Here is a 13,242-nt window from a genome sequence, read left to right on the forward strand (position 1 = left end):
TAAATTTCCCCAAATCACTCCTGGACTCAAAGCTCAGTTCAGTGATGAGGCTTTATCATTGCAAACTCCACACACCTGGTGAGCATTAATAATAATTGAATCATGCCATTGTTCACGATAACGAACATCCTGGTGCCAGGCCATCCTGAGGTCACAGTATAAGCATTTCCATGGTCTATGCACGTGTTGTGGAGGATCATTGTCTAAAGCATTCCTGGCCAACTAAAAAGAAATATGTTCACAAGAAATAGTCAATTTATTTTGAAGACTTATTTCTTCGATGTCTCTGCTGACAGAAAATCATCTGTTGATGTTTTATGCTTGTGTGGAACAGAGCCGAGCAGCTTGCCCAACTGCAGTCAGAACAATTTACTGGTCCTTCACGGTCCAGTTCCTGGAGATTCCGGAGCCTCCGGTCTGTCAAGAAGAGTGAGACCAAACTGAGAAGTGATACACCTTCGCGTCCTGTCCACAGCCACTTACCTGCTTACGAGACTGTAGTACTTGGTGAAGGTGGGAGCATTTTTGGATTCCTCATTAAACCCTTCTCTTTTTTTTTTTTAAATTTCCAAAACAACAAACTTACAACTTCAATGACAATCCAAACATTTGTGTAGATCACTGAAAGGTGACAAAGGAACTCTGCTAAAGTTTACATTATTTGAAGTGATTAACTTAGTTTCTTGAATTTATCAGCACATTGCTCGCATTGATCGAGGGCACTCTCCATATGGCTAATGCAGAAACTCTGAGACAGATTTGCCAGCCAAGAGATCTAAAACATTTAACTGTTTCTGTGGTGGAAAACTCCATGAGGCTGACAGTGACCAGGGTATAAATGAGTATGGAAAAGGAAGGGGGCAGCAAAACTGCTCAAGATCTTTGAGCCTTGCTTGGCCTGTGGAGCTTGCTTGTTGGAGATCTTACCCTGGTGGAGCTTGCTTGGAGATCTTACCATTGCTTGCTGGAGATCATAGCACCAGCAGGGAAGCAGCTGACCCTGGACCCTCTGGATCTGTTCTGCAATGGTACCTGACACTTTGTGCAAGCACGTCACAGGGCCTGCACTCATCATCAGGATTTAATCCTTGCTCCGGCATGTTGTTATTCGATCAGGAAGATTGCTTGGCATCCCAGGAAAGCATGGTAGTGACTTGCAGTAGGGTGCCTGGTGGGGCACAAAAGAAAATAGAGTGGGGAAAGCCATCAGCTGAATCCATCTCTGCCATGACCCTGAACTCTCCATCCGCCGCCACCAGGTAGGTCAGGTCAGGTATGGAAGCATGTGCCAAAGCAGGGTGTCACTGCATCCACTTTCTGCCGGTACTCCAGGGGCCTCCATCTGGCCATCCCCCAGGCAGATGCCTGGCTCACCCCCATCTCGTTGAGATGCCGATCAACCTGCTGCAACCACAATGCACATGGTCGGCCCATTGGCCTACTCCACTCACAAGGCTCCCTTGCTGAGAGAATCTGGTGAGCAGGATCAGTGTCAAAAAAACGAGCCACATGTCCATACAGCCGCAGCTCACGCTCACGGACTCTGCAGGTAACAAATCTCATTTGAGTCTCTCTCAGTAACCACTCTTTGGACACAAAATCTGACCAGCGATAGCCAAGGATTCTCCGAAGAGACCTGGTACAAAAGGAATTAAGTCTCCATCTCAGATCTCTGGTCAGAGTCCAAGTCTCACATCAATAGTGCAAGACTGGAAGCACCAAGGACCTGAAGATTCGGACATTCGTCCTCCTGCACAGGTACCGACAGTGCCACACCCCATGATTGAGTGAATCCATGACAACCCAGGCCCGACCCATGATTGAGTGAATCCATGACAACCCAGGCCCGACCCAGACGTCTATTGACCTCTGGCTCACAGCCAGCAGAGACATGAAAATTACTGCCAAGGTAAGTGAATCTCTCCGTGACCTCAACATCCTCACCACAAACAGGTACAGACAAGATAACAGCATCCAAGATGTCATTGAAAGCCTGGATCTTAGTTTTGACCCGGGAAACCCATAATCCCAGCGGCTCCGACTCCTCATTCAGCACCTCAAGGGCCCTGAAAGGATCTCCAGTCTCCACAAAGATGACTGCATCTTCACCAGAATCAGGGTCAGTGATCTTGACATTCCCAACCGACGTACCACAGCTTGATCTCTCTGCCACCTTCCCCAGAATACAGTCGACACAAGCGCTGAAAAGTGTGGGGGACAGGACACACCCCTGACGAACTCCAATAACAACTGGAAATAAGTCAGAGATGGTACCACCACATCTCAGCACTCTCAGTACCAGAGTAGAGGTGAGACATCAGATCGATCAGATTTGGTAACACCCCACAAAGACCTAGAATCCTCCAGAGGGCATCCTGTTCACTGAATCAAACGCTTTACAGAGATCAACATAGGCTGCAAGGAGCCCCTGCCGAAACTCTCATCTGCATTCAGTGAGGACCTGAAGGGCAAGGATACGGTCAATCGTTGACCTATTTGGTGTAAAGCCTGACTGCTCTGGGTGCTGGTGCTCAAGCAGATGGTTAGGTCCTTGGGATCCAAAAGGTCCTGAGTTCAAGCTAAGGCCTTGCCTGGCACTGAGAGCAGCGTCACCCCTCGGTAGTTGTTGCAGTCCTGGCAATCACCATTCCCTTTCCAGAGAGGGACAATCGTAGGAGTGGGAGAAAAAGGCCAAGTCGGTGATGTGGAGCTTAGAGGGTGAGTCCCGAGGATCCTGACAGATATAATGAAGGTCGAAAAGCCTTTAGAAGTGAACCTGAATAATCCATCAGTGAGAAATTTGGATTTGTGTTTCATGATAATTTGTGCACAGTTCCTTCTGCTGATGCAACAGGTACATTTTTGCCAAAGTATTTATTGTTTGTGTCGGTGCCGAGAGGAGGTTCATGAGCGAAGCCCAAACAGCAGCACAAAATCATCAGCAACAGCTGCTCTGATATTGAAGATTGCCAATAAAGCAGACACATCAATCCTAACGTTTATTACTGTGTGGTTCTCTTGCTGTTTCCAATCCCCACTGTGCCTTCTGGGCATTGATGTGACAGCTGGCTTCCCACGACCTGTCGTCATTTTTGGTCCGCTGTCCGACGTTGGTTGTGAACGCCTTGCACGAGAGCAGCCGAACGAGTTTGAAATCCCCAGTGAGCACCTTGTTTTCTTTTTTTTTATGATTGATGTAAGATTCATGGAGAAGCTTGTACGTAAATCACATGCAGGACAAAAACATTTGTTGAAATCAGTGTGCATTGATATGGATTACAAGGATAGTAGGAGACAATGGACACAGCCATATAGTACAGTGGCCTGCAAAATTATTCACTCCCCACCAATAATGGGGAGTTAGATAATAATAACAAACATTTAGATGAACTAGTATACCCACTAGGGGAGGGGATTATGTTTACATCCATCCAAGAAATGACAGATTGATGAATCACCCTGCCTGTGAAACACCACGATCACATTTGGGTCGGGATTCAAATCCAGGTCAGACAACTTGCCCGTCACTGAGGCCAGAGGCCAGAGGAGAGTACACATCGTTCGAGTCCATCCTGCCAGGCCAGAGGTCACTGAGGCCAGAATAGAGTATGCATAGTTTGAGGCCATCCTGCCAACCTCCGTGTGAATAATTATTATCATTATGCCATTATCTTTGGACAGAATTGACCGATTAATTTGTGGTTATAATAATTTTGCCAAAAAATACAACTTTGATAACATAGAGGCTGGAATCGGGATTAGACAAAGATGTATCAACAGCCTAATGTATGCTGATGAAACCACTCTGTTGGCAGAAAGTAAAGAGGACTTGATGAAACTGCTGCAGACAGTGAAGAACGAAAGTGAAAAGCTCTTCTTTATTTAAACCTAAAAAAGATTAGATCTTGTCAATTGAGAAGATCATCCTGTTCAAATGGGGTGTGTTCCATTGCCAATCAGCTTGTGGAGCGCTTGCCAAGTGGCTCGCTTGATTTTAAGCACTTAAGCAAGCACTCCAACGAAACGGTTGATAAGGAACAGTTGGCTTGGCAAGCGATAGCAATCTGATTGGTAATAGAACACCCCCCCCCCCAATGGATAGGGAAAAGGCCACAACCCAGCTGTCTCTGCCAAATCTTCGGAAAGCAGTGCAGGAGAGAGATGTTTGGAGACATCTAAACGTGAATGTCACCAGAAATCGGACATGACAACAGAACTGAATAACTGGTTATAGGTGTTGTGCCGGTACCGATAGAACCGGTATATAACCGGTACCGATAGGTGTGTGAACCAGCAACTGGTAACCGATAATCTGCCCATACGTCAGTAAGTCAATTTTTTTTCCAAATTTCCCTCTGGCGAGTATTAAACAATGCTATTGAACCTTAGAAATATGGTTATGCATCAAATAAAGATCACAATTGGGCCTTAAGGGTGTCGGTGGCAATATCACACTTGAAACCATGGCAGGGAGAAATCACACATGAGGCCCCAAGATAGGTTATCAACAATCCATATACTGTTCACATATAATGTGATCATGGCTCGAAAAATCGAACAGGCAATGTGATTCATCATGCATGCATAAAGACTCACATAAGCAGCTTCGTTAGCTAAAAATCGTTGCCGCTTTCCTAGAGGCCTTGCAAGTCAAGACGGCTCTGATCTGTCAGTGAGGGGGATAAGATAAGTCCAGAATGCCTTAATCACGTCGAGTTTCCTCCAAACTTATTCCAGTTTAATAGTGACTGTTTAAAAACGTAATAATACATTGGACAGAATTGACTGAATTGACGTCCGGAAGGTGTTCCCCAAGAAAGCAATGATAACTTATTAGAGACCTCAACACGGAGTTCAAGCAAGGTGCAAACCCCCCATAGGGAAAGGGGCAACTTAAATCACTACACCCTCCATCGTGTGACCCTTAGTCCTCCTGTCAAGTTTGGTTGTGATTGGATAAGTAACGACCGAATGTATTGAGGTCAAAAAACAGTCAGACGGACAGACAGACACCAAATTGTGTATTTTAGTATAATTGAAAATTATGTGGAAACGATTTTTCAAAAATGAACTTTTATATTCATAACCGAGCAGATCAAACGAAACACTGTTGTAGTTGAAGGAGGTTACATGTCAGGAATACCTGCAAAAAAACATGTACAAATCAAAATTCACTGGTTGTAAATGTATTCAGCCCCAGAGGTCAGTACTTGGTGGAAGCAGTTTTTTGCAGCATTGACTGCCATGAGTCTTTGTGGGTAGGTCTCTACCAGCTTTGTACAGTGAGATGGTGAAATCCTTACCTATTCTTCACTTGATAATTGCTCTAGTTCTGCCAAGTTTGATGGGGATCGTCGATGGACTGCAATCTTCAAGTCTCACCATAAATATTCAATTAGGTTCAAGTCAGGACTTTGGGCCACTCAAGAACATTTATTTTCTTCTGATTCAGCCACTCCATTGTGGCTTTTGTTCTGTGGTTCAGATGTGTGTGTATATATATATATATATATATATATATATATATATATATATATATATATATATATATATATGTATGTATATATATATATATATATATATATATATATATATATATATATATATATATATATATATATATATATATATATATATATATATATATATATATATATATATATATATATATATATATATATATATACCTGGTGTTGGCGCAGTGGTTATGGCAGCAGCTTGGGATCCAAAAGGTCCTGAGTTCAAGCCCCGTTGGGCCACTGAATTAATACACCAGGGGGTTGACTCAGCCTGTCATCCTTCCGAGGTCGGCGAAATGAGTACCAGTGTACTGGGCCAGGTGTATACCCTCGTTAAAATAGGTGTACCATATCCCTGTGTCGTAAGAGGCGACCAGGGTTGCATCAGGAAGGGCATCCGGCGTAAAATATGTGCCAAATCACTATGCGGATCAAACGGATGATCCGCTGTGGCGACCCCAAACGGGAGCAGCCGAAAGAAGAAGAAGAAGATATATATATATATATATATATATATATATATATATATATATATATATATATATATATATATATATATATATTGTTACGAATTTGACGGTTCGGACGGCCACTCACGACCGCTTGAGGCCCAACCGCAGTCGCGCGTCCGCCGAAACCCGGAATTCAGTCGTAGCTTCCGGACAACTCTGAAAACCTGCTACGGATGTCTTAACGCACCATAAACTGTCAATATTCTGTCCACGCGGTACAAGGTTAATCGCCGAATCTCGATATACCTAATTATCCGCGCAGACAGAAGTACCGAGAATTTATACCTCGACGGGACTCGGACGGAAACGAGCCACTAAGCGTGCTCGTTCCGTGTGCGATGCCGAGTGGTTTTATTCGCCAAGTTCCATCGGATCAATTGACCACTTTAATTGGCTTTAATAGCCTGCTAATTTCCCGAACGCGCCATTGAAGTCAATGGGAGGAAATGATGCAACGAGCAGATTGACATTCAAACAATGGGGGCATTTATTTATACAGGCATGCAATCAATGGGGGGGGGGCGGGGGAAGGGGACATGGCACAAGAAAAGCCTACAGCTGATGTATATTATGTACAGGCATGCACTTAACCAACAATTCTACTTATAAAGACAAGGCGTCACAGACTTTCATACAAAACCCAGGAAAAGAAACGGGCTCGTGAGCCTTTATTCCAACTCGGAGCCTGGGTGACCGAAGGCTCACAAGAGGCCGGCCAGGTTACCTGACCACCCCTTGTGACTGCTCGAAGGTCTTCGGGTCGGTGACCCCGGATGTTCCTGTTTGGCCCTTGTGTCGCTATGCGCCAGTTACTTAGGGGCGGGGTGGCTTGAGCAGCTTGGCGAGCGGCTTGCCAGTTTCCCTCGGTCGTCCGCTTCTACTGTGGCCTGGTCGGTTGGGCCTGGCCGGCGACGCGCTCGGAGGAGTGAACGGGTCTTTTGCTCTTTTAGAGTTGATGATCTTTGGGCCCGTTCACTACCTCAGTGTCGCTCGACCGCCTCAGGGCCGTTCGCCCAGCCGGACCACGACGCAGCTGCTCGACTCCAGAGAGTGATAAATATCCCGAGCGCCCACTTCTCCGCGCTGCCGCCTCCCCAAAATGTGTGCTCCATGTGCCTTCCTCTCCCGCGACTGCCCGTCTCCAGAGAGTGACGAATATCCCGAGCACCCGCTTCTCCACGCTGCAGCCCTTATATTGGCCCGGGGCGAGCCGCACTTTGATCTCTCAACCCGAGGCCGGCTCCGCCCACTTTTCACCTCCGACCTCTCACCCCTGGTAAGCCTCGCTGGGAACCCCATGTTCGATGTCACGGGTTGGTGTCGGGGAAGCCCTCGTTTTGATCCGATTATGCAAATCAGCTCGTGCCGCGCACAATGGCGGCTTGAGCAGAGGGAGCGTTGTTTGTCGATGATGATGGCGTTTTTGTAGGAGATGATGGCGTTGCGATGTTTGTAGGAGATGAGGGCGTTGTGATGTGTGCTGGAGATGATGGCGTTGCGATGTTTGTTGGAAATGATGGCGTTGTGATGTTTGTTGGAAATGATGGCGTTGCGATGTTTGTTGGAGATGATGGCGTTGCGATGTTTTTTGGAGATGATGGCGTTGTGGTGTTTGTTGGAGATGATGGTGTTGTGATGTTTGTAGGAGATGATGGCCTTGCGATGTTTGTAGGAGATGATGGCGTTGCGATGTTTGTTGGAGATGATGGTGTTGTGATGTTGGTCAGAGATGAGGGCGTTGCGATGTTTGTTGGAGATGATGGTGTTGTGATGTTGGTCGGAGATGAGGGCGTTGTGATGTTTGTTGGAGATGATGGTGTTGCGATGTTTGTTAAAATATAGACAGAGAAAGAATGACGGCTACCTCAAAGTTTCGCAGCCCGGCACACGAATAAATCCCTTCACACATCGGTGGGGATTCTAACCTGAAACACTTACTTATCGAAATAACTGATCTTCGGGGAACCTGCATGGTGTTTTGTGAATTTCCAAAACCACAACAATATATATGTATATATATATACACACACACACACATACTTTTGCAGGCCACTGTATGTACAATACTATTTCAACCCGAGTTCCATTCATCATGAGCCATCCGTTCACATGGTAACACTAAACAGGCCAATCGACCATTTGCCATCAATTTGCCACTTCGTTGAAGGATAAAACACACCACGATTCGTCTTTGAAGCAAGACATACATTAAATTCCTTATCCTAATTTTTATTACCAAGTTATAATAATAAATCTACCAAATAATATAGAATTTACCATGATAGAAGCTGGGAATGTTCAAACACTTATCAAACAGAAAAACGTTTTTGGTCATCCATTAATAATGTACTTATATGGGGTATATCTTAGGAATATGAAAATTTAGAAAGAGGGATGGATGATGGGAAAGAGAATAAAGAGTGGAAATATGTATAGGGGAAGGAGTGAAAGAGTTATGCACTAAGCCTCAAAGAAAGTGGGCAAGGATGTAAGGGAAGGGAAAGGTGGGGAGGGTTGGAGGGTAGGTGTTAAATATTCTGCAATACTTTCATCTGTAATAACTGGAGGACACTTTGACTATATATTCATTCTTGGAGAAGGCAAAATATCAGGATTGTTCTCTTTCTGCAGAGGGCGAGCCCAGGGATGCTGGAACGAAGCCAAGGATGAATGGCCTCATTCGTCTGCTGACAATCAAGCAAATCATAAACAGGGTAAATTGCTCACTACTCCGCGTCATGCAGCACATATTACCACGAGATGGCAGCACATTGCAAGAACTTGAAGCCATTGTCATGAAAATCCGCTCAAGTGCTGTTTTTGTCATTCGGATCTCTTTTCATTTATTATTTATTTTCTTTTTTTGCTTTTATGCAGGTTGTGGAGGTAAGAGCCCCTGCTTTCCCCCTCCTCCCTTCTTTCCCACAACCTCCTCTGTCCAAGATGTTCAGGATTATGAAAATCTTCACCAAAATTCAAGGCTCTCTGGCTGATGGTACATCAGGCAATTTCAAATGAAGAATGGTCACGAAACAGAACAAAATGATCGGTGTGTGTGTGTGTGTGTGTGTGTGTGTGTGTGTGTGTGTGTGTGTGTGTGTGTGTGTGTGTGTGTGTGTGTGTGTGTGTGTGTGTGTGTCTGTGTGTGTGTGTGTTTGTGTGTGTAATCTCAAGTAAGGACTTTCGTCATTTTTAAGTGTGTCCGATTTTCCAACTGCTCACCTTACTCTAAGCATAAGTACCTATCCTCAATATGTAACTACGGCTATGTCTTCAATTCCCCCCTGCAAAATACACCTTCTTATAGTGTCGGCTAGAGAAGGTTTTTTGCCCGTGTCTTTCATGAATCGCCTGTTTTAGACTGGCATTTGAATGAAAATGGCAGGGAATTGGAATTGGTTGTTGTACCGGCGATAACCCTTGCAAGACACTGTGGGATCTTTAACGTCCACCGATTAATGCGAGCAGATGGGAACCTAGCTTAACGTCCACCCGAGGGACGACGCACTCTGTGATGCAACGACAGCTTCTCCGATGAAACACCAATTTGAAAGTTTATAGTCGGGCCGATAATAATCAAACTCAGACAAGACCGCTCAAAAGTAAGTGCCCGATCTCTCACGCACCATCCTGTCAGACATCATAATGTAACCTCCACATGAATTGCAAGTGACCAATATAATGGATGCAATCACTGATTTATTAGGACCATGACCCTTTTACTTCCCTTTTAAAACCCATGATATGAAACTTGGCCTTTTAGAATCTGCCAATCAAAAATGGTATCAGCCTCAAGGCTTACTCGAGGTTATGAAGGACGGTGCAGAATCTTTTATATCCACACGATTCCAGGAGAGACATGCAGATGTTCAATCCCTTGAGATGGGAATGCACAGCAAAGGCAATTTGGGTGGATTGAACCCTGTACCATAGAACAGAAGAGCATGCCATCACTGATCTACCTATCACTAACAAGAAAAATAATGTTCTTCATTTTTTTTTTCTGCCTCTAACCTCGGAGAAATTTGAAGGAGCCAAATTTGAAGACTAGGATAATATTAGTGTTTCCTTCAGTGTAACGTCTAAACTTAAGGATCATCTGATGACTGCTTGGATTGAAGATCTGAGTGCGTCCATAAACCTTCACAACTTTGATGCATGCCGCAAAAGAAAAAACAAGTTGTTGGCCACAGGTGGGAGGGGAGGAGGTAAAATTGAATTTTTGTTGCGAAAAATAAAATTGAGAAGTCCCTTTGGGGGCGCAATCGATACTTTCCTGGCCATTGAGCAAATATATTGCTCCGTGCTATTAAAACTGATTGCAGTGTGATGATTACATACAGTTGAGCTCCCAGCAAAAGCCAAGTTATTACCCAATCATGTGCATCAGAAGCTTGAAATTGTTTCCTTGTGAACACTCCGGCCTCAAATTGCAGATCCTGTTTACTCTTCACCTCGCACATGCTTCCTCTCACTGCTTTGCGTTTGTTGAAGCTCTGCTCTTTCTTTCCAAATGTATAGCTCTGCTGTTTTTAAAGACTAGGCCAGAGCCTAGTTTGAGTTTGTAGAACACCTCACTCGTAATATACTTGAGTTGGCCGATGGTAATGGATGAAATCAATGAAGTTTTGATAGAGGTATGCTTACCGCCTTGGGAACAAGGATAACCTGATGTTTTGGGTGATAAACCCTTGATAATAGGAAAAGAGGGACACCTACCTATACCTTAAGGTCTCTGAAGAACAGTGCATGTATGCTCTGACAAAGTGTTAACTGCTGAAACGCCAGCTTCTCCTCGCTTCACACAGTGCGTTTTGCATACCTCAATCAACATCCTGTTGATTTCATACATTGTTCTACATGTCCGCTGACACGGATCGTCAGTAGCCTTCACCAACAAGACTAATTCCTCATTCTACCTTGAGTTGTCCAATTTGAGTTTGATTCTCAATCCAACTATAAACGGTCACCCCGGTGATTCCCCGACATGGTGCTGCCGGAATGTGCTTTGCTGCCCTTCAAAGAGACCAAGTTAAGCCAGGCATACATTTTGTAGGCCTTCCTGATTGTGGGCATTAAAGATCCCTTGTTGCCTTTTCAAAAGAGTACATTGTTTTCTGCTAGTACACTTTCCAAATTGCAAATTACTCTCGTTATGTGTAAGAGTACAGCTCGGCCTCGGAAATGATGCCTGGCCCGAATTCGTAATGTAATTCTGGTCCAATATGCAAAATGCTACAACATGGATGACATTCAAGAACAAAAAAGTTTTCATACTTGGGACTCTTCTCCTTCAGTATAGGTGACTGCAAGGTCCACCTGTAAAACGAAATCAGTGAATACAGTAATTTTTAAAATAAGTTTACTGAATTGCAGTTGCATTCAAGATGACTGTGTCTGTCATCTGTGCGGCTTCAGGAGATTTGTTGAAGTTTATTCATCCAGCACATCATCATTCACAGCAGGTGTTTTTATTTCCATCTTCACCATGTTGGAGGTGTCCGTTTGATGCTCCATGACAACCATGCCATCTGTAGTTACTTTTAACTTTGCAGTGATGTCTGTTGCATAGCTACGGTTTGCAAACATTTTGTTGACCCTGTTTCAATGTATTTCTGTATGCAAAAACCGGTTGTAGTTGAGATCTTACCACCAGCTTCCTGCAGTCACATGACAACCGAACCTCCTTTTCCCCTTTGGGAAGGTACTCAATGTCTGGCACATGATGCCTGCACAGGTTCCAGATAAGTGAGACGAGCACTGATGAGCAGTGGAAATGTCATATTTGAACCTTGCCTTGTGGGCAGCTAGTTGTACAGGTTTAGTGGTGCCATCCTTTTTAATGTTGCTGGAGTACTTTATTACCTATTTGCAACCTGTGATGATTTAATCTCAACGGCCAGCCTCTGGGTAGCAACAGCAAGTGACTCATGATTGCTGTGATGAAACAAATTTTAGGAGACAATGGCACAGTACTGTGATTCATCCCCAAATTAACTGAATTGTGGAGGTTTACATTCAATTCTCAAAACGTCACGATAGAACACCTTTAGAAAGCAGTGATGCAGCTTGGAAGTGTGAGTTAAAAATTGTACGTGGAGGTATGGAGTGTTTCAAGTGTGGGTGTGCTATCCCAATAATTTTGGTAATACAGGAATGAACGGGGTCAAATACGTGCTACTTTTTGCACAGGTGTGATGTAGGTAACCCGTTTAGTTTCTCATCGGTATTCTTCCTTCTTTGATGTTGGTTTTTGTCTTTGGATTTAATTAGCATATCCATTCTTCTGGTGTTGTTTTTCTTTTTGTACTCGCACATCTTTCTATTGTCTCTGTAGTTAAGACATAGAAAGTGCTTAATGAGTACAGGCATCCTGTCCCATCTGTCTTGCCAGTGGTGTCTTGCCCCACCTTGAAAGTTGTAAGATAAAGATTCGGGTGGAAAGGTTAGAGCTGTGCCAGCTTTGATTTGTTATATAATTTTTGTATATTTTAAAACTTGATTTATTGAAAGCCACAAGATTACCTGCAGGAGTGGACAACATGGAACAGAACTGTATTTGGTTGTGGTAAGGAAGCGACAGTTGTGGTGGGTTAATGAATGTAAGGCAGTGGCGGGAGAGTATATTACCACCCAACACGAGCCTGTAGTGTTTGTGGTATGGATGAAGAAAAGGAGGGAGGTTAAGAGTACGGGTTCGAGGATTATTAGGTGGGTGTATTAGCAACGTCGTCAAAGAGTACAAGGAGAGGATGAGCGTCAGGTATGAGTAACTTAGCAAAAAAGCAGAAGGTTTGGAGGGAGGATTGAAAGAAGTATGGAGAGGCATTTTGTGGAATTGCAGAAGTTTTGTGTGGAAGGACGTCAGGAAAAGGTGTATCGTTTCAGGATAGAAAACAAGTATGGTGGATGGAGGAAGTAGCGAAGGCAGTCAACGAAAAGAAGGGGGTTTGGAATAGGATAGAGAAGATCAAGGATAGAGGGAGGCAACTGGATGAAGGGTTGTTGAACCCGGATGGGCAGAAGAATATAACAGCCAGGAGAGCTGTGGATAAGGCGAAGACTAATACAGAAGAGGATGGTGGGAAGAAGATGATCTATAAATTTGCTCAAAACATGGATGAGAATAGGAAGGACATGAAGGGGGGTGGATGGATTGATGGTGGCAGAAGGCAAGTGACAGAGAGAGGGGCAGTTTTGAAAGTGTGGAA

General features: G+C 44.3%; 1 protein-coding gene across 14 annotated transcripts in view; it reads left to right on the forward strand.

Moving 5' to 3' along the window:
• LOC147030897 (tight junction protein 2-like) overlaps positions 1 to 13,242 on the forward strand; it is a 222,419-nt gene that overhangs the window by 141,689 nt on the left and 67,488 nt on the right. For all 14 annotated transcript variants that reach the window (XM_085875438.1, XM_085875440.1, XM_085875442.1 and 11 more), the window contains 3 exons: positions 335 to 513; positions 3,066 to 3,161; positions 8,663 to 8,745. In XM_085875438.1, the coding sequence (XP_085731564.1) occupies positions 335 to 513; positions 3,066 to 3,161; positions 8,663 to 8,745 (358 nt within the window). The remainder of the gene's footprint in view (positions 1 to 334; positions 514 to 3,065; positions 3,162 to 8,662; positions 8,746 to 13,242) is intronic.

This window comes from Eptatretus burgeri, chromosome 3 (assembly GCF_056783735.1).
Source record: "Eptatretus burgeri isolate ZD-2024b chromosome 3, Ebu_testis_v1, whole genome shotgun sequence".
NCBI classification, from domain to species: domain Eukaryota; kingdom Metazoa; phylum Chordata; class Myxini; order Myxiniformes; family Myxinidae; genus Eptatretus; species Eptatretus burgeri.